General features: G+C 52.7%; 1 protein-coding gene across 3 annotated transcripts; it reads right to left on the bottom strand.

The window, feature by feature from the left end:
* Positions 1 to 299: 299 nt before the first annotated feature.
* Positions 300 to 19,348, bottom strand: SH3TC2 (SH3 domain and tetratricopeptide repeats 2). 3 transcript variants are annotated; one of them, XM_051793548.1, is made up of 19 exons: positions 19,132 to 19,348; positions 16,854 to 17,086; positions 14,276 to 14,395; positions 13,034 to 13,138; positions 12,696 to 12,823; positions 12,144 to 12,249; positions 11,663 to 11,806; positions 11,341 to 11,542; positions 10,657 to 10,730; positions 9,677 to 9,872; positions 8,538 to 8,674; positions 7,649 to 7,690; positions 5,646 to 7,349; positions 5,359 to 5,539; positions 3,796 to 3,946; positions 3,309 to 3,431; positions 2,636 to 2,786; positions 1,896 to 2,092; positions 300 to 1,541 (listed from the first exon to the last, which is right to left on the bottom strand). In XM_051793548.1, the coding sequence occupies exons 3-19, from the start codon at positions 14,283 to 14,285 to the stop codon at positions 1,350 to 1,352; spliced, it is 3,843 nt and encodes a 1,280-aa protein (XP_051649508.1). In that variant the 5' UTR covers positions 14,286 to 14,395; positions 16,854 to 17,086; positions 19,132 to 19,348; the 3' UTR covers positions 300 to 1,349. The 3 variants fall into 3 exon arrangements, with proteins under 3 accessions (XP_051649508.1, XP_051649507.1, XP_051649506.1); XM_051793547.1 differs by lacking the exon at positions 16,854 to 17,086; XM_051793546.1 differs by lacking the exons at positions 16,854 to 17,086; positions 19,132 to 19,348 and having other exon boundaries at positions 14,276 to 15,310.
* Between the last annotated feature and the right edge of the window lie 592 nt (positions 19,349 to 19,940).

Genomic DNA, 19,940 nt, shown 5'->3' with positions numbered 1-19,940 from the left:
AAATGGGCATTTATTGCTCTCTGGTGGCGAGATGGGCTGTGGAGGAGAGCTGTGTGCTGCGCCGGGGTGCCCGAGAGAAGCCTCCTTGGAGCCTTCTACTGCCTCTGGTCACTCCACGGAGTTTTGCTTCTCTTCCAGCCACGTAGCTCAGGGCACTTGAAGGCAACTTGCTGCCTGCTGGGCAGTGGGGTCTCCTTGGGCTGCCAACAGCCCAGGCAAGGGCAGTGCAGCTGCCTCTCCTCACCAAAAGCCCCCCCGTGCCCCATCAGCACCCCTGCCCAGGGGCTGGATGTGCCACAGTGCAGGCCAGTGTGTCCAGGCTCACCATCTGCTCCTCGGTGCTCCTGCATCCCGAGGAGCTCTGCAGCCAGGAGAAGGGAGACTGAGGAGGGTACAGGGCTGCAAAGCCTGGGCCAGGTCAGGACTGACAGCTCTGAGAATCAGTGTCATTCAGGTTGGAAGAGACCTTTAAGATCATCGAGTCCAACCATTAACCCAGCCCACCCAAGGCCACCACTAAACCATGTCCCTTAAGTGACACATCTACATATCTTTTAAACACCTCCAGGGATGGTGATTCCACCACTTGCCTGGGTAGCCTGTTCCAGTGCTCTTTTCCTGTGCTCCTGCTTTAGAGATTGAAAATGCAGATGGGCTGTGAGGTAGAAGAGGCCACCTGGCTGCTCCAGTGCCAGAGCTGAGGCTCAGTGACAGGTCTGGGGCGTGGGAGGGCTCTGCCTCCCCCAGAGCAGCTGTTTGTCTGCATATGGGTGTGGTCCCCATGCAAGGTTTGACCAGCCGGCTCCTCATTTCCCTAATTCTGTCTCTCACTGACAAAAAGCTTTGGTGGTGCTTCTTACAAAACAGGGGTTTGGCAGAGGTATGGGTCACAGACCTCTGTGGAGAACACAGGACAGAAACCAGACAGGAATAAATACAGGAGGTGCTATTCAAGTTAAAACACATTTGGGTTGAGCTGAGCTGCCCCACAGGACCTGAGGTGTGTGGAGCAGTTAAGGGCACAGGCAGGCACATGGCAGCACTCTCCTGTCCATGTCCTTGACAGGGCACTTCTGAAACACCATCAGTAGCTCAGTCCCACTGCACCACATGCTCCAGCACCACTGCTGGGGCCTCATCCTGCCCAGATGCCCAGCCTTGATGTACCATCTCGACTATGGTGCACAGCCCTGCTCCCAAGTGCCTGTTGGGGACAAGGAGGCCAAATGCTGCCATCTCCTTAGGATGTGGTGCAGGACCCCTTCTGGGCCAGTGGTCCTGGAGAGCACAGGACCTGTGCAGGATGCTCCTCGACAGCTTGCACCGGAGTCCCCGGGGTGGGAGATGGGTCAGACGACGTGGCCTCCTTCGCTCAGCCACCTGGGCCGGTACGTGGCACAGCCTGGTGTGCCCTCAGGCCCCGGTGGGGCACTGGGGATGGTTCCCAGCTTGGCACGGATGAGGGCCTGCAGGTCCTGGTCTCCCAGCTCGGTCGCTGCGGCGAGGGCCAGGAGGAAGTAGGCTGCTGCATCCTGTTCATCCTAACCATAAAGGACGGGGAAGGTGTTAGGAAGTGGTTTAATTGAAGGTCACAGGGCTGAAGGGAACTGGAGCAGAGCCCAGTGGTTCCAGGCAGAACCCAGTGACACCTGATTTCACTGAAATGGGCTCTGTATAATTGCAGCTAAGTGCCAGCACTTCTTTCCAAATTGCCTTTTCCTCTTAAAAACCTGGTTGTGCCAGCACTGGGAGCATTTATTCTAAATTTGCAGATAGGAGGGAGAGTCACAGGTTGCAGCCATGTCTGCTCTGCCAGGAGATGGGACACTTCACCTTCAGCTCTCCGTCAAGGCCAGAGTGCTCAACACAGCACCATGGAAAACATCATTTCTTACCTTCAGCTTGTGCAGGGTCAGGTTGCCAAGGTGGCAATACACCTTGCAGTAGTACAGGGCCTCTCCTGAGCACTGCAGCACGGGGGGACGCATGGCAAGTGTCTTCAGGTAGCAATCTTCTGCCATCTCATACATGTGCAGAAAATAGTAGACTGTAGCCAGGCGGTGGAATGCAACCAGCTCCTGCAACTGATCTCCTGGAAAAGAGTTGCTGATACAATCAGCCTGCAGCACTCTCAGTCCATCCCTCCCACCCGGCCTGCTGAGACACTTTGGATGCATTTTCTCAACAGTCTGGGGGCATGGATACCTTTATAAGGAGCCAGTGAGGTGGAGAAAACTGAGCTGTGGGTGGGGTTGCTGATACCACAGCTGGACTGACTGATTTCTTGGGTGCTGGATGGGGCTATTACAAGAGTGGTTTCATATCAGACATTCATGCTGGCATTTTGCCCATTCAGACTATTTCTGTAATGGGAAGGGGTGAATTTATTAGAAGAGCCAGGGCAGAGAGGAACTGCTCAGTCCTGTGCTTTCATCAGACTTCCCATGCTCCAGTGTAGCAACAACCCTACGTTGTCACACAGCTTAAGAGGGAAAATGGCCTTAAAAAGATGTTACCACGTAGGGTAAGAATGGGTCCAGCAGTGTTATGGAAGGAGATGCCCCTTTTACAGGCACACTGTTCTCATCCAAGGGAGCCAGTGACTCACAGTACCCTGTGGATGTGCAGCACTCACCAACCCTGAGGCTCAGCCTGGCTGCCAGGGTAGCAAACTCCAGTGCCTTCTCGTAGCCCTGCAGCCTGATCTGCAGCTCTGCCAGCTTGTTGAACAGCCGTAGCTCTGTCTTAGTGGCCTTTAGTTTCCTGGCCAAGGGCACAGCACCTCCCTAAGGAGAGAGAACAGCGAGTCCAGGATGTTCCTGAAGGTATCATCAATGCCTGCAGAGGGCTGACAGAGCAGCAGGACAGGGACCAAGTACTTGGCATGGCAGGAAGAGGATGGGACAGCTGAGCACTGCAGGTTTAGGTTCTAGTCCCTTCTTTCCCCTGAAAATGAGATTCAAATCCCAGAGCGTGGTTCTCAAAACCTGAGCTTCACATCTCTGCCCTTCCTTAGGTGCTTGAAAGTCCACAGGAGTGACCAGCTCACACTTAACACCACCAGGATTTGTAATGTAAGGACCCTGTTCCCACCCCCCCAGACAATCTCTGGGGAGAGCTGCAGCCGTTGCAAAACCTGTCTGTGCTCCAGGCTTCCCACTATGGCACACTCAGGACCACGCCATCCCCCTCCACCCTCCATCCCTCCTGCCTGGCCACACAGTGCTTCAGTCAGCCTCGGGGCAAAGCCCCCCACAGCCATCACCTTGTGGGGACACAAGCACAGAAATGCTCTGGGGGATCAGTACCCTGTAAAACTCCACTGCTCGATCTCTGTTCCGGTTGCCATTAAAAAAGGTATCACCTGCTTTCTCATAAAGATCCATGGCCAAGGAGAAGTTCTCCTGCTTCAGAGCAGTCTGAATGGCTGCCTAGAAGGAAAAGGAACTGGAGTGAGAGTTGGAAAGAGACATTTGCACATAGACATCAATATGATTAAATAAAAGCAATATTTTATGAGCTGCTCTTCCACTTTGCAGCTCAGCTGATAAAATAATGCTAGAGATGGAGAGAAGCCAGTAGTCTTCTACTTCAAGAAGTCTCCAATGACTTCCCTGGCACTTACCCCTTATCTATGTATATTTCAATGGGAACTGGTCACTTGGCACCTCCAGCTTCCTTTGGCACTCCTACATTGCTTTCTTACTCAATGAATTCACTTACTTTCCAGCCTCAAAAGTCTCTGACCCAGAAGAAGTGATGGGAATGGGACTGCTCCAGCCACCCCATCCATACCTGAAAGTACATTTCCACCAGCTCATCCTCCTGCATAAGATAGTAGAGCCTTCCTGCCTGCAGCCAGGCCTCTGCTGCTTTCACAGTCTCCTCAAGGTCAATGAAGATCCTTAGACTTTGTTTGGTGCAATCCAGGGACTGTCTCAAAGCCCTGTGATGGTAACAAGCAAAAAGCCATTACAGAGGAATCACAGAACATTTCCAGCCATTGGCTGCAAAGCTCCCACCACCTCCTCATGGCAAACCTGTCCTCTCCTCCTATAGTTGTCAAAGTTTAGAGACAAATGGGGAGCCACAGCTCTGAGCAATGTGTCCTGGTAAGGTCATGGAGGTCTCTGTGCTTTAATGCATGTGTGTGTGTATCATCTGGCAACCTTAGAGCAGTCCAGGACCCCAGTGTTCCCACAGGGGAACCCCTGCATGGTTCCCCTGATAAATAGGGGTTAGTCCAGGTCACCTGCAAACACTATTTGCCCCCTTACACTAATCCCCAAAGTCACCTTCATCTCCCAGACAGAACCTGGCACCCAAACCCACAATGTTTGTTTGTCCCTTGCATAGTCAAAGAGACAGATCTGTATGTACCTATGCAAGACCTTACAGCTCCTTTTCAAGCCCGTGGTCACTGGAGGACATAGGGATAAGCAGGATGAGCCAGAGGGTTGGACATGAAGTCAGCTGTGGGGAAGGGAGAGCCAGGCAGTGCCCAGGGCATTTTGTTTGCTTGGTGTCTCTCCTGCTGGCAACCAGGCTCCAGCTGTCCTTTGAGTCCAGGGAAAGGGGTGCTTTGTGATCTTAAATAGCACCATCCACATGACAGGCATCTGCTTCCTAAATACCTTCCCTCTGAACTCACTGTGACCTGATAGGGGACATGAACATCCCAGTTAGGGATAGCCCTTGCCCATTTGTCCTTCTGGGACATGGCAACCAGCTCTCCGCTGTTTGACACATTTGTCTTCAAGGACTGAAGTCTGTGGTCTGTCCAAGTCTCTTTCTCTTCTCTTCTGCCTAATCTAATCAGTCACCTGCAAGTGTCAAGCAGGAGATTGAAAGGTGAGCTGATAGGGAGTCTTAAGTACCTCCTACGGGACCTTAAGCACCTCCCTGGGGAAAATATTCCAGCAGATACAGGAAGGGCAGACTCAGCAGCTGGAGGCTGAAACCAGACATTCAAATAACAGATAAGGAGCCTATTTTTACTGGTGAATGGTGATTAATCACTGGAATAAGCCTCCAAAGGAAGTAATGAATTCCCTGTCACTGGGTCCTCTCTGATGAAGGCTGGATATTGCTCTGGAAAACTGTGTTTGGCCAGACCCCCAGTTCTGTCTGGGACAACTTTTGCCTGGCCGTCGTGACACTCTGGTTGACATTGAACTGTTCCCTCTTCACGGCACAGTGACAGCTCATAAATCTCAGAACCAGAGTCTGCAGGGCAGCTGGAGCCACCACACACCTTCCCACCTCACTCAAGGGATGCCCCAAGAAAGCCACTGTTCTTGCTCTGGGTGAGCAGGGACCCCACTCTAACAGCCTCCAACAGGCACAGACAGGACTTACTCAGGTGTGCCCAAAGCCTGGTAGAGCTGACTGAGAGCCTGTCGGGCATTGCCTTCCAGCTCTCTGTCCTGCAGCTGTTGTGCCAAGGACACCCAGTGCTCGTGGTAGGTGATGCAGGCCTGGAGATCAGGGGACACTTTGCTGTAGAAATGGCAGAGAGACTCAGTGATGTGAAGCTGACCTGCGTGGTACAGGGAAAGGGAAAAGGACAGGTCAAGGGGTTGTTTTAGGGAGCTGGCAGGGTGCTGCTCAGAGGTGAATGCTACCCTGGTCCCCACTGTACTCACTCCTCACGTTATGCCACTTCAGGGCAAAAACCAATGCCAGTTCATAACAGAGTTTGCCATCTTCCATCCTCTGCCTGTCCACCATGGCCTGCGCCAGCCCCAGCAGCACCTGCACCAGCTCCATCTCCAGGTCTTGGCTGCCCTGGAGCTCAGCGTAGAGCTGGACTGACTGGAGCAGGTAGAGCTCAGCCAGCTGGCTGGCCCCACACCCCAAGCTCAGCTGCCCCAGGTTAGCCAGGGCAATGGCCTGATTCCTCTTGTTCCCGGTCTCCTTGGCCTTGTGCAGGGCCCAGAGGAAGTTCTCTGCAGCCGCCTGCACCCGCCCTTCTCCCTTGAGGGCAATGGCCAGGAGGTTGTGCACGGCTCCGCCCTGAGTCACACTGTCCGTCCCACTCAGGGACCGCAGGAGCTGCCACAGGATGTCTGCAGCTGGACTTGGCTGGCCCTGCAGGAGGTACATCCACCCCAAAGAGAGGGAAGACTCAAAAGCCTCCTCCTCGCCCATCAGTCTGCTGAGGGCTACAGCCCTGGCTGCATAACAAACTGCCCCGTCCAACACCCCGTGCTGGAGGTACATCCTGGACAAGATGGCACACAGCGTCCTCTGGGTGAGCACAGCTCTGCTCTCACAGCAGAACTGCAGTGCTTGCTTGAGGTAGAAACAAGCCAGTGCTGGGATGCTGCTTCTCTCCAGTTGGCTTCCCAGTAGTTTGGAAGTATTTTGGAGGATGAAGCCAGCTCTCCAAATGGGTGTCGGTGCTCCCTTGGTGCCACTGGGAACAAACAACCTGGCGGAGGCCAGTGCAATATTTGGCAAGTACTTCTTGTCATACAGGTAGCTCAAGATGGCAGGGGCATCCAGTGGCCCAGAACTAGTGTCTGGGCCGAGCAAAGTGGTGGTGAGACACTGAAGATGCTCCATAAAGGGCAGCACTTCATCAGTTTTGCCCAGTTGTAGGAAGAGCTTGACAATGAGGAAGCAGACCCGTGCCTCCAAGGGAGCATTGCCCACAGCAATAGCTTCCCTCAAGATGTACATCATGACTTCCAGCTCATTTTCAGAGCTGAAAGAGCGACCAGGCAAGCAGACAAGCAAGGTCACCATTTTCCCCAGCAGGGAGGAGAACTTGTGCTTCATGTTCTGCTTCAAGTAGATGGAGGCAAGGGTCACATGCAATGCTGCCAACAGAGGCAGGTCCTGAAATCCCCTGTCCAGGACACTCATGGCTTCTTCAAAGTAGACTCGAGCCTGGGAGAATTTGACCTTTTTGATGCAGAGCTTACCCAAGAGGAAACAGAGCCTGACATGAGCCCAAACTGAACGAGTCCTCTTGGCCCAATTCCTGGACGTCTCAAGGTACAGGACCAGTTCATCCTCATCGGAGAAACCATAAAAAGTGGAGTGGAGAAAGGAAAAGCTGAGATCATAGAGGCTTTGAAAACTGGATACATAACTATCTTGGTTAAGGAAGGTCAATATGGGGTCAAAGACATCAGCATCATCCATGTGTCCAGCATTCAGGTCAATAAAGAACTTGGGATAATCAAAATCGTCCATCTTCTCCAGGAGAACATCTTCTAACATAGAAGGGGCTGATTCACTCCCTGGGCTGGACAGCTCGGAGGTGCTAGTTGTAGCCAACTCATTTATTTCCTCCCAAGACTGGAGCAGTTGGATATCTTTACTGGCATGGGGAACAGCCTCTGGAAGGGACAGGAAAACCACAGCAAGGTTAGGAAGAAATTCCTTACTGTGAGGGTGGTGAGGCCCTGGCACAGGTTGCTCAGGGAGGCTGTGGCTGCCCCATCCCTGGAAGTGTTCAAGGCCAGGTTGAACAGGGCTTGGAGCAACCTGGTCTAGTGGAAGGTGTCCCTGCCCATGGTGGGAGGGCGGAGCGAGATGATCTTTAAGGTCCCTTCCAACCCAAGCCATTCCTCATGTCAAAATTCACCCTCAGAACTCAACACAAAAGCATCCCATTCTGTCCCCTCCTCATACTCACCTGATGGCACTTTTGGGAACATGGCTGCAGGTTCAAAACCATCTATACAGAAAGACAAACAGAAAACAAAAAGTCCAAAGCCTTGGTCAGTGTTAATGTGCAGACACAGTCCCCCAAACCTTATAGACATCTCCTGCTGCTCTGCTAAACTCCAGACCCTTGTGTGGCTTCTAGCTGCAGACACCACAGGCAGCTGCAGTTCAAATCCCTGGGATCTGCTGGGGGTTGGTGCTGTGTAAGACCACGGAGAACAGCTTTTAGCTGGTGGTGAGGTGAGGTAATGTGATAGTTATCTGGGAACAAGCAGGTCTTACTTTTCACAGATAAGGTTTTATCAGCTCTCTCAAGAGCCTTGTGGTGTCTATTTAGAGGTTTCCAGGTATGAGTGTGTCTGTACCTCAGGCTCATTGCCCCTCATCTGGTTCCTCTGAGAGAGTTCCCCTGAATCCCAGGAGACTCAGGCTCAGCCCTGCATGGCCACATTGTGCTTCCAGGTAGTGAGAAAGCAAGAAATAGAGACACAGAAACCAGCTGAAGTCCAAAAGCCACACTGGAAGCACAGAGAAACTGAGCACCCAGGAGCCCTGACTCATGTAGGCAGGGACTTAAAGCCAGGATCAGTAGAGAGCAGAACCTGCCATGGTTCCCCACAGCTGAAAAGCTGCCCTGGGAGCAGAGAAGACCCCTACAAATTGCAGTGTGGCAGGGGTCACCTCTTGAGGATATCTACAACCTCCATGACTAGGCTGAGCAGAGGCTTTGGAGGTTGGCTCTGCCACAGCAGTTCTCTCCACTGCAAAGCCCAAGCAAGGAGCTCTCTAGGCACTGTCCAGCATCATTCTCCATGGGGATCCACAGGTCTGGGCATGTAAGGAGAGGGGACACTCACCCAGGCGGTACACAGAGGTGATGTCAGTGCGTGCCAGGTCCCCGAGCAGGGTGCTGAAGTGCTGCTCGTCACCATTGCACGGGATATGCAGGAGGGGGGACTTTTCTTCTTCGCTCAGAAACACCAAGCCCTTTCCCCTGGGGTGAGGCAGATGTCAGGAGAAGACAGTCAGTGTCTCCCTGGTGCTACAGCTGTCCTGTAGGATGGGATTTTCCATCCCTCCTCTTCCTCCCACCATAAAAGTTCTGCTGCAGATGAACACAGGATTGTGGACACCTTCCCCATCCAGGTTCTCCATGAAGGAACCAATGGATACCAGAGGAAAGGAGCTATTGGTATTTTTATTTAATCCAGAATCCCTTTCTGAGGCCAGGACAACATCTGATCTCTCTGTTCTCTGAAGTGTCAGAGAAAAGTGCTTGCAACTTACCTTGGATAAGTGAGTAAGGAAAGCCCAACAGACCTAGCAACAGGTTAAGACCTTGTCCTCCCACACACACTCTTGGAGGAGAACCCTTTTTGGATGGGCACTGAACTGGAGCTATATTTTTAAGCCACCCATAGAGACAACTGCCTGAGTTGTCAGAATGGGGTTGTGTCACCCTTCTTCCCTGGATAACTCTTGCTTTGTCCTTGAGAGAGTATTGAATTCTGCTCAGGGAGAAACTGTGCCAGTGGTCCTTCTGCCTTGACAGCAATCCTACAGAAAGTAAAGAGGCAGAAGGAAGCCAAGCATGACTTGGTTTTCTCGTCAGGGATTGCTCATCCCACCCTTGCCAGACTCACAGCACCTCAGACAAAGCTACAAACTGAAGACATTTCTAGGTGGAGTGAAGCCAGTTTGTCTGGTACACAGATGTCCTGGGCTGCCTTAGCATGGAGCCAGGTTAGCCTGGGGCCAGATCTGTTCCTCTCCAAGAATCACCTGAGGCAAGTGAAATACGATTGCTTTGTCTGGGCAGAGACTGCTGCAGCCTGTTGGCAGCAGAGCCTGGCCAAGGCTTCTGGTCAGACCTCAAATGGATTCTCTGTGGTCTTGCAAAGCAAATTACCTGCCCTAGACTCTCATACAGCCTTGAGTTGGGACTTGGAATCTTCCCTCCATTTTCTCCTGAATTTAATGTGATAAGTAAACTTACAGAGGTTCACAAGCCTCGGGACTTATGTAGCGGGTTGGAACAAAGCCAGTGCTCCCACTGCTGAGGGATTTGCCCACAAACCACGGGAGTCCTGGAATGAAGAAGCCTATGACTTCTATGCTGTCTCCTTTGGAGAAACTCAGTTCATCCCATGCTGCTCCTCTGTGGTCCTCGGTGGCGGTGCACCTGCCTTTGACTGGGAAACCAAAGCAAATAAGGGCATTTTAGTGTGAGGCCACTGCTAAAACTTTCATGCTGGAAAAGACTTGGGCAAGGAGAGACCACAATTTCAGTTTGAGAAGTCTGCCTCTCTCTCCCCTAAGATTTATTGTGCTCTTTGATTCAGACTTCTGCCATTTCTTCTTGAGAAATGGATTATAATAAAATATATGGGAGGGAGGGATAAACTCCACACAGCTGAAGGCTGAAGCCTCTGAGAGCTGCAGTCTGGAAGGTGACTGGAAACATGGAGCTTCACAGAAGCTGCACTGTCTCAGCTCTCTGCCAGGAGTGAAATCTTGAACAGCACAAATGTCCATCACACTACATGCCAAATTCACACCTGCAGGGATCTCCCATGTCCAGTATACTCTGAACAGGACTGGCCTGGGGCTAACTGGTGAATGGTGGGCACAGGTTTCATGTGCTCACTTGTGGGACTCTCATTATTTAAAACTTCAATCCTGAAAGAATGAAAGGAGATGTAAAATTGCAGTGGAATAGGAAAACCCAGTGGCAGAAGGATGCCACCAGCAGCCCACTGTACCCTACGTTCTTTGTATCATCCTTTGAAGTACACACAGTTTGCAAGCTCTGTTCTCCATTCCAGAGGGTCCAGAGATGCCATATTCCCTTAGAGCACCCAGAAATGGTGTGCAATTGCCAGAACAAGAGATGAACTCTTTGCATTTGTGGCCAAAACCAGGCTTGGGAGAGCCGTGCCCTTCCCTGGGATGCTGCCTTACACAGGTATCACTCACCAATTGGCTGAGAGGTTGTCCCACTGATCTCCTGGGAGATGCCAAAACTCACAGCATAATTCTTCAGGAACCACCTGCAAGGCAAAAGGAAATCACACTGGTCCTGTCTGAGCAGTCCTGTCCTCAGGCCAGCACCAGGGATGGTGTCACACAAGCAGGACAGATGTTCTGTTCCCTGGGAGTGCCAGCATGGCCAGCACAGCCAGCCCAGTAATCCTTGTAATGGTTTTACTGGGCACAGAGGGCAGTTTGCACCACACCATGGTAAGAGCAGGATAAATTTGCTAGGCTGTAAGTTGGATTTCACCACGTAAGAGGAGCTGCAGGTGTCTTTGAGGTTCAGCCAGGTGACAACGTGAAGCCCCACTTTGGCTGGCATTGCCTAAATTTTTTCTCCACTTATTCATCTGTAAATGACAGATAATCTCATGTATGACCTAAATGAGTATCAAACAGGAATGATATCTGAAGTACAAGTATGTCCTTGCTCTGCCTCATTAACAGAACCTGAATTGGTTCCAGTAGTTGTCTTTATGCATAATCTACATCCTCATGGAATTGTGAGGCTCTTTCCCATTGCCAGAGGCAAGAGCAGTTTCCCATACCAGGCTTTGGTGCCAGCTCATGCATCAGGATCAGGAAAGCATCTTGGCTTGAGCCCTATTAATTCACCAGTTTACTTACTGGTAAAAAGGGTGAGGTATTGGCTCTAGAGCTGTCATGGGCACCACGCCTCGCTGACCCGTCAGTAAGGACATCCCTTCCCATTTTGAGTCCTCTCCAACATTCTTCACATGGATCAGCTCATTCTTGCAGAGCTGCAGGCCTTCCTCTCCCTCCTGCTCTGCCTTCCAGGCACCTGGCATTGCTCTGGAAAAAAAGTTACCTGCAGATAGAAAGAGTCATGTCAGGGTCAATGGCACCAAGCATGGCCCAGCACAGAGCTGCAACTCAGCCCTGCTGGGACAATTTTGAGGAACTCCCCACATGTGAAGTCCCCTCACACCTTCCTGGAGGAGTAGATCCATATATATGGTGGACAAATGATCCTCATCCACAGTGACTTTGATCTCTGTGTCCTCCATCAGGGCACAGTTTAGCCAGTACTCCTGGTCAAACAGAAGCTGCTCCAGGCAGCTGCCCACGTATCCTAAGGAATCAAGAGGGAAATCAGTGTTACCATCGTCCTTCATTGGGCAGCATGAAGGGCTCTTTGGATATTTCCTAGTCTGCCATCTGCAACCATGCTGTGAGGCAAAAGCCTTTAATTTTGTCTCCATACCCAAAATGCAATAGAAGGATTATCCAGAAGGCATCCTCCTGGGTCTCCTTCACTGATCCAGACAGTAGTTTCATAAACAGTCAAAAGACTGCAAGGTTTTCTAATTCATATTCTTCACCTGTCCACCCTGTTACATTACAGTACCTTCTTCAAAAATGCTTCTCACACTGTCTGTTTAGACCTCCCAACACCTTGAAAACATTACCTAAAGTCAGATACGTGGAAAACTTCCAGACTTCTTCCAAGGTTTTGAAGGTGAGGAGGAACCGATCCTCCTGTGCTTGCATACAGACCAGCCTGGCTGACAGCTCCTACACAGGGGAGACAAAGCAGGATTCAGGGACAGTCTGGGACTCTGACAGGGGGTCTAATGATATTAGACCCTGGAATGAGACTAGCACTCATGTATCAGCATAGTTGAGACTGAAGCTGTGTGAGCTGTTTGCCAGGGGCTAAGGTTGTTCCAGGCACTGAGTCCTTCCTAGTTCACTCCAGGGCAATCTGCATGATCCCTCAGGCAGCTCAGAGCCCCCAATACAAGGCTCCTACCATGAGGATCAGATCTGCCTCTCACCTGTTACCAGCTCATTCCCCCCATCCTTCCAATCCCCTCCAGAGTCCCCGTGTGCAGGCACACACCCTGCAGTGGCTTTGGAGAAACTTCTCTTTCTCAGCTAGGTTTGGTATCCCATCACACATCCCATCCTGCCAGGAGCATCCCAGGACATGCTCTGCTCTGCCAGGCTGGGGTTTCTACCTTGAACAGGGCACAGACACCTCTGTCGTCACTCTCCAGGGCCCACAGCTTCTTTCTGGCTGCTTCCTGGAGCTGGGAATTGAGGCAGCCGGAGGAGCGACTCTCAACGGAGAAGAAGAGTGATATCTCTTGAAACAAAAAAGTTAAGGGGGTTAAGGGGTAGAAGGAGCTCTGTGGCACCCAGAGCTGCCTGTGCCAGATCCAGCAGTGCCTCCAGCCTGGCTGTGATGCTCAAAGAACACAAACCCAGCTCGTCCTCCCCCTTCAGCCACCCAGATAAGAGACTCGAGGGATGGCAGGGGCTCTGCTACGTCTGGGAGATTCCACAGGCATCTTACCTGGTGGAAAGCCCTCTCTGACAGCCAGCAGCACCAAGGAGGTGTCCGGGGAGCCATCTCCTGCCTCAGCAGTGGGGTTGCTTGGCTCTGATGCCCCAGCCTTACCTGGCGAGGAGGGAACACACAGAAGAGCTGCTGACAAATGTTGTGGCAGAGGTTTAGGATAACCTGCCTAACCTGAGAGCACCTGAGGGCTCAGCCCAGGGGTTGCACTGCAGATCTGGCTGGGATTAGGTGAATCTGGTACCACTCTACAATCATGCTCAAGGTTGGAGGCAAGATCCATGGGATTGATGTGTCTTAACTACATGATATCCTTGATGATGGGCTTCTTTCCAGCGCTGGAGGGGCTTTGGAATGTCCAAGAGCTTTCCCTCCTTGCTCTTGGACAGACCCTCACTGAGCAGATCTGTTAGAAGGATGTTTTAGAGGAGACCTCAGAGCAAGAGCAATTCCCCAGCAGAGGAGAGTCAAGGCCTTGCAAAATTCTTTACTCATCAACTTTGACAGTCAAAATGAGATTTTCTCCCCTGCCTGGTTGGTAACTGATATCCAAGATGCATTCTCTCTGCTTCACACATTGTCAACTATTGCCATAAAGGATTCAGGAACTGAAACTTTAGCTGTTAATTATGTTAATGAAAGCTGAGGCACACAAAAATCCAGCTTGCTCTTCCACAGCTGTATTGGCTGTGGAGGGATAACAAGATTAAAACCCAATTTTTGTCAGTAATCAGATTGGACTTGTAAGACAAACAAGGACCCAGAGATCTGGAGTTGGAACACGCAGCAATTTCTCTAAATCACTTCTGTGACCATAACTATACTCCACAGTTCTTTTAATTCAGCCAGCTTTGCAAGCTAGTCAAATAAACTGTTATTTGCATGCAGAATTATAATCCTTATTTATAGTTAGCAAGTAAAAAAGAATGGCCCAAGGCTGCACATGTCATGAATGAGCTTTTCTTTGAAAGAAAAGGCTCTACATTTCTCAGCAGTTGATTTGAACACTCTTAACAAAGGACCTCATCTAGCAGCTCCATCCTCTTCCACATGTGGGGGAAACAGAGAAGGGGAAGTGAAAGGAGACACAGGCAGAACTAAATCCAAACTGGCTCCTGCCAGGCTGGGCTCGCCTACCCGTTGCCACTCCTCCCTCTCCTCCTCCCCTCCCTGTGTCCCAGCAGACCCTGCCAGGCTCCACTGGGCAGGGCTGGGTCCCAGTTCCCTGGGCATGGGTACCTGATGCCATGGTCCTCTCCTGACACCATTTTCCCTGGTGTTCAGCTGCTGTTTGGTGCAGATGGTCCCAGCAGGGCAGGAGCACAGGCGAGTGGGGACAGCAGGAGTCACACTCTTCACCTGGGGAAGACGGAGGGTGGGCAGAGGCATTCGGATCCCCAGCAAGATGCTCCCTGCCTGAGAGGTCTCTGTAGGATGTGCCAGTGGATGTGGCAGATTGGACATTGCTCTTGCCACCTCCATCAGTGGCAGGACAGAACATGACTGTGGGTCTCCAGAGCCGAGCAGGGATGAGGACTTACTCGGGTGAGCAGAGAAATGGGTTTGCTCTCACGGATTCAGTGTTTATTTTTGTTTGGGCCAGGCTCAGAAAAGGAACTGGGAACTGTTTTCAAGAGACCAATTGAAACTGCTGGTGAGGAGTCCTTCCCAGTCGTGCCAATGAGTCATTTACCTCCCTGGTGCTGAAATATTTTGTAACAGTGGGCAGGAAACAGCCCCAGCCCAGAGCTGAGTGCAGGTCCCAGTACTTGGGGCTGCACTCCTGGCAGCCACGGCTGAGTGCTCATGGCACCCTCTGGCACTGGCTCTCCTGGGGGACACGTGGCCACAGAAGCTGGCCCTGAGCCACCTCCCTCCTCCAGCCCTTTAGCACAGCCCCATGACCTCATTTGGACACACTGGTACAGGAATCATGTCTTGGAGGCTGGCAGCACCCCTTGGGCTCTGCAAACCTTGCAGTGCTTGGGGGACTCCTGGGCAGCAGTGGCAGCCAGACAGGGGTAGCAAGGGGCTCCTGAAAAGCCAACAGCGTGGGAACCTCCTCAGTTGTTCTCTCCCCTCCCCGGCCAAAATGTCCTGCCTCATTCCCCCCACACCCTAATCCAGTGGGCAAGAGGAGGTGGCACCAGAAGCCGCCTCAGGAAAGGCAGACAAGTAGCCAAAGGGGCCCGTGCTCAGCACTGGTGTCTCCCCAGAGGCCCCGTCCAGCAGGACAAGCTCCGCAGCCACAGGTCTCGCAGCCCAGCTCGGACAGAGCAGGGCTGTGGCATCCCCATGGACAGCTTACCTGTGCATCCCAGGGACAGATCCTGATGCCAGGGGGTCCCCAGGCAGCAGCCCATGTGTCCAGTGGCACTGCCAGCCCCGGGGCAGTGGGCTGCTGCTGCTGCTGCTGCTCCTGCCTGGCCAGCACCGCGGCCCGGCCACAATGCACAATGCGCCTTTTGACCGGGCACTGGCTGCCAGCACAGCGGGGGCGACGGGCACGGAGTCAGGGAATGGTTTGGGTTGGAGTCATAGAGTCAGAGCATCATTTAGGGTAGAAAAGGCCTTTAAAATCATCCAGTCTGACCCTAAGCCTAACAGTGCCAAGTTCACCACCAAATCATGTCCCTACGTGCCACATGTACGTGTCTTCTAAATCCTTTCAGTGATGGTGACTCCACCACTCCCCTGGGCATCCTGTTTTAATGCTTGACAACCCTTTCCATGAAGAAATTTTTTTTAGTATCCAATCTAAACCTCCCCTGGTACAACTTGAGGCCATTTCCTCTCGTTCTCTTGTTCCCTGGGAGCAGAGCCTGACCCCCATCAGCCTCCCTTCTCCTGTCAGGGAGTTGCAGAGAGCGAAAAGATCCCCCCTTGAGCCTCCTTTTCTCTAGGCTGAGACCCCCCCCAGCTCTCTCAGCTCTCCTTATAGGACTGACTCTCCAGACCCTTCCCCAGCTCTGTTCCCATCTCTGGACACACTCCATCCTCTCAATGTCTTTCTTGCTATGAGGGGCCCAGAACTGGACACAGCACTTGAGGTGCTTCACCAGTGCCCAATACAGAGGGACAATCACTGCCCTGGTCAGAATACTGCTGCTACAAGCCAGGATGGCATTAATCTTCTTGCCCACCTGGGCACACTGCTTCATCCTTCTTATTAGCCCCCTTTAGCTATTAAAAGGCTGCAATAAGGTCTCCCCAGAGCCTTATTAGCCTTTCTTCCTAGGAGAGAGGTTCCAGCCCTCCAGTCATTTTCATGGCTCTGGTCTGGATCCCCTCTGACAGGTACATGTCTTTCTTGTGCTGGGGGCCACAGAGCTGGATGCAGCACTCTGGGGGGCTCTTACCCCATCCACTGGCACTGCTGCCCTGTCCTGGCCCCCAGTTACCCTGGGCTCCACTCTGGCCCTTGGCTTTGGGATCCCATTGCCCAGCCCACATGGCACATTCCTCTCATTCCTCCCACAAGCTGCAGCATTGAGAGCCCCTCAGTCTGCCAAGCCTGATCGAGCTTCCAGCTGGTGCCAGCTTCCAAAGGAAATCTTATTACTCACACCACTGCAAGCATCTGCCTCACCTGCATGGATGCCCCACTGAGGCCCATCCAGCATCCTCCATCCAGAGCTGGCTGTGTTCCTGGGCCACCTTCCTGCCCGATGCTTTCCCTGTTTCACTGTGGGGGCAGCTGGCAGCACTGCCCACTCCTCACCAACCTCAGCAGAGCAGAGCTACATCCAGGCAAGCCACAGGTGGGTTGTCTGCAAGCCCAGACGCTGTGAGCTCCGATGGGGCTGGCAGGGCTCACCTCACCTCCAAGATCAGGGCTGTCTGAACCCTGGATCCAAACACCAGGAGGGACTGGTTTGGCTGCTGTGCAGGATCCCCTGGGCTACACAGGATGAGTCTCATTCCCTTCTCGCTCACATGCTTTGACCTTCCCCCTTTTCAGGACCAGGACTCAGTGCTGGCTGTGCTGTCTCACTGTGCTGTGGGTGGCAGATGTCTGCAGAGCATCTCTGGGGAAGAGCAACACAGCTCCTGCAAAATAAAACCCAAAAGGTCTAGGGAGAGAAGTTGCAGGTGGGGAGGTCTTTTACTGATGGACTTATACGTCAGCAACCAGCCAGTGCCACCACAGCAGTGATTTGTTTCCCATCCTTCTCCAGGAGCATTGATGGCTTTCCAGATCGCCAGGCTTCATCCCAATGCATGACAATGCCTTGAGTTTATCCAGAGTAGTGAGTAATTACTCCAGTGAGTAATTTAGCCAGATTGGATGCATCTCTGAGCAACCTGGTCTAGTGGAAGGTGTCCCTGCCCGTGGCAGAGGGGTGGAACGAGATGAGATTTAACGTCCCATCCCCTAAACCATTCTGTGATTCTATAATCCAGAGAGGGTATTTCTCACCACATTTCCGTGCTGTGACAGGGGCTCCCTGGCACCACTGTGATATCCCTTTAGGGTGTGCAAAGCATGAGGAGTACCCAGCTGTGGGACAGCTGTGGCAGGATGGAGTCCATCTTCATGGAGCTGGCTGGGAAATTTCAAACAGAAGTGAAGTCAAACCAAAAGGCTCTGCAGGGAAGGTTGCACTGAGTGATGCTCCTGTGCAGCCCTGGCCACCATATGCCTGCCCAGGAGAAGACTGAAAGAGTGGGGATTCCTAGTCCTTAACAGGAGAAACTAGATGTCAAAATATTGGGGTTGCCTGGAGAAGGGACCATCCTCTTGACCCTCCTCCTGAGCCCAGGGTGTCAGGGAGCTGCAGTGCTCTTCTGGCTCAACTGCAAAGCTGTGCAGCTGCCGGGACCTGCACGAAGGTGAGTGCTGGGACGGGCCAGCTCTGCTCTCCCTGTGGCAAAGACACTGTCTGTTCCCATTGCTCACTGGCCCTGGAAAGCTCCACATTTAGAAAACTCCCCCAGCTGACCTAGGCATGCTCTGAAGGTGCAGAACTGGAGGGGGAATTCAGATACAGATGCAGGTGTCAGCCTGCTTGTGCTCAGAGCACACAGTTGGAGTTTTGTGACGGAGTCAGTCACATCTTTACACAAAAGATGTTGCGGTTCTGGGCCCAGGTTGTCAAAGTGGTCAGTGCCTGAGCAGGGCAGCGTGCTTTCAAACAAAGCTTTTTGCTTCCTTCAGAAGGCTCTTGTGTTTAGCAATACCTACTCACCAATTAGCAGCAAATTCTCCTACACAGGAGAAAATATTATTTTACATAACCAGAATTTTTGTTTTCATTTTCTAAACAAAAATGTCTTCCTTTGTGGTTTTGAAATTTCTTTTTGCTTTAAAGTTTACCTTAATAACCTAGCAACCAAACCCATCCTTATACAAGCAAAGGTATCACCTCCTGTTTGACTTGAACTGGAATTTGCCTTTTGGCCAGTAACCTGAAAACCTCCTGTTCTGCTTCCTACCTCTCACCACAGCAATCCTGGATCTACTCTGGAGAGCCCCCACTGCTGCTGCTGAAAACTGTCAGCCTGGCCTCCCTGGAAATACTTCCTGATAAGTATGGAAGCAGTTTGCTGGGGTCTCAGCCTGTTCCAGCTGTGGGTCTCTGCCTGTGCCAGCTCTCCAGGGTCTCTGCTCCCTTTGTAAACCTGGGCAGGCTCTGCAGGCAGAGTGCCAGCCGGCCACACTTCCCTACCCATGGCATGAAACAGGAGGAGTGTGACTGTTCGGGCACCCTTTGGCTGGGGGACAGAGCTGCCACAGACACAGCAGGTCTCCAGGCCTGTCACACAGCACCACCCATCCCTGGGACCAAATCCACGTTCCTAAATCCAGCATGTCTGCTCTGATTTCTCCTGTCAGTTCCTGGGTACAAGGGACCCAAACCAAACCTGTCCTTCCCCAGTGTGCTCATCACCGTTGCACCCAAGCCTCAAATTCAGCCGGGACAAAAACACAAACTCTCTGCCCCAACCTGGATTTCCGCAGCCGTGTCCCTGCACTGGATCTCTCCGGACATCTGCAACCTCCGCGTCCCGGCTGTGTTTGCTCAGCTGGGGACGAAGGGCCCGGGCAGGCGACCAGCACCCAGCGAGAGACCCGGCACGGCGGCTGTACTGACCTGCTCCTGCACACACGCCCCTTGCTCTGCTTCCCAGCACCGCTTCCCTCATGGAGAACTCTTGGCCACGAAACTCCAGCCTCTCCAAGCCGGTTTCCCCAGGGGAATGCTGCCGGTGCCGGGACGCAGCGCGCACCCGTGCGAGTGCACAGGGCTGTGTACGTGTTTGCGAGGCGGGCGAGCGTGCCCTGCACCGCCACTCCCTCACACGAGGAAAGGAATTTCTTCCAAGAGCGGCTTATCATCTTGGGAACCTCCGCTTCCCAGCAGAGCTGCCGGCGCGGAGGTCAATGAGTTACCCAGAGTTATGCTATAAACAGCCCGGCGCTCCGGCAGACTGCCGGCTCCCGAAGGGAAGCACGAACGCCAAGGCACCACCTTCGCCCTGGCTCTGCAGTAAACAAGGGCTGGCGAGGGGGATGCCCGTGGGCACAGCGTCAGGGCACGGTGTCAGCGCTTGGCTCAGCCCCGGCGTGACCACCTCGGACACAGCTCTCTCCCACTCTCAGCAGCTGCTTTGCATGAGCAGCCTCTCCTGGACTCACCTGTCCGCTGCTCCCAGCCCCGGCGCCGCGTCCTTGGGGCTGGTGACCTTCCGTCCTCGCTGTGCTCCGACTGCCTCTGCGACAGCAAAGTCCGGGGAGAGGCATTCCCGGGTGATCCTGGCGAGGTGGCAGAGGCGGCCAGCTCTGAACCCCCCTTCTTCCCTGACAGAATGCAAATACAGGCACACTGAACAAGGGATCTGTGGACCCAGCAGTATTTGTGCTTCCTGGCTAAACTCCCCAACAGAGGAAAATACAGGGATT

This window comes from Manacus candei, unplaced genomic scaffold (assembly GCF_025592945.1).
Source record: "Manacus candei isolate 608988 ecotype Guabito, Panama unplaced genomic scaffold, ASM2559294v1 h1tg000037l, whole genome shotgun sequence".
NCBI classification, from domain to species: domain Eukaryota; kingdom Metazoa; phylum Chordata; class Aves; order Passeriformes; family Pipridae; genus Manacus; species Manacus candei.
Note: the sequence above shows the minus strand (reverse complement) of the source record. Positions and strands in the feature narration are given on the sequence as shown.

Bases quoted from the DNA above. Each gene is read 5' to 3' on its own strand.
- SH3TC2 (XM_051793546.1), bottom strand. From the start codon at position 14,537: ATGTTCTGTCCTGCCACTGATGGAGGTGGCAAGAGCAATGTCCAATCT. The intron at 12,250-12,695 runs GTAGAAACCCCA...TCCCCTGTGTAG, and splicing joins GTGTCTGTGCCCTGTTCAAG to GAGCTGTCAGCCAGGCTGGT. The intron at 3,947-5,358 runs GTAAGTCCTGTC...TTACCATCACAG, and splicing joins CAGGCTTTGGGCACACCTGA to GGCTTTGAGACAGTCCCTGG.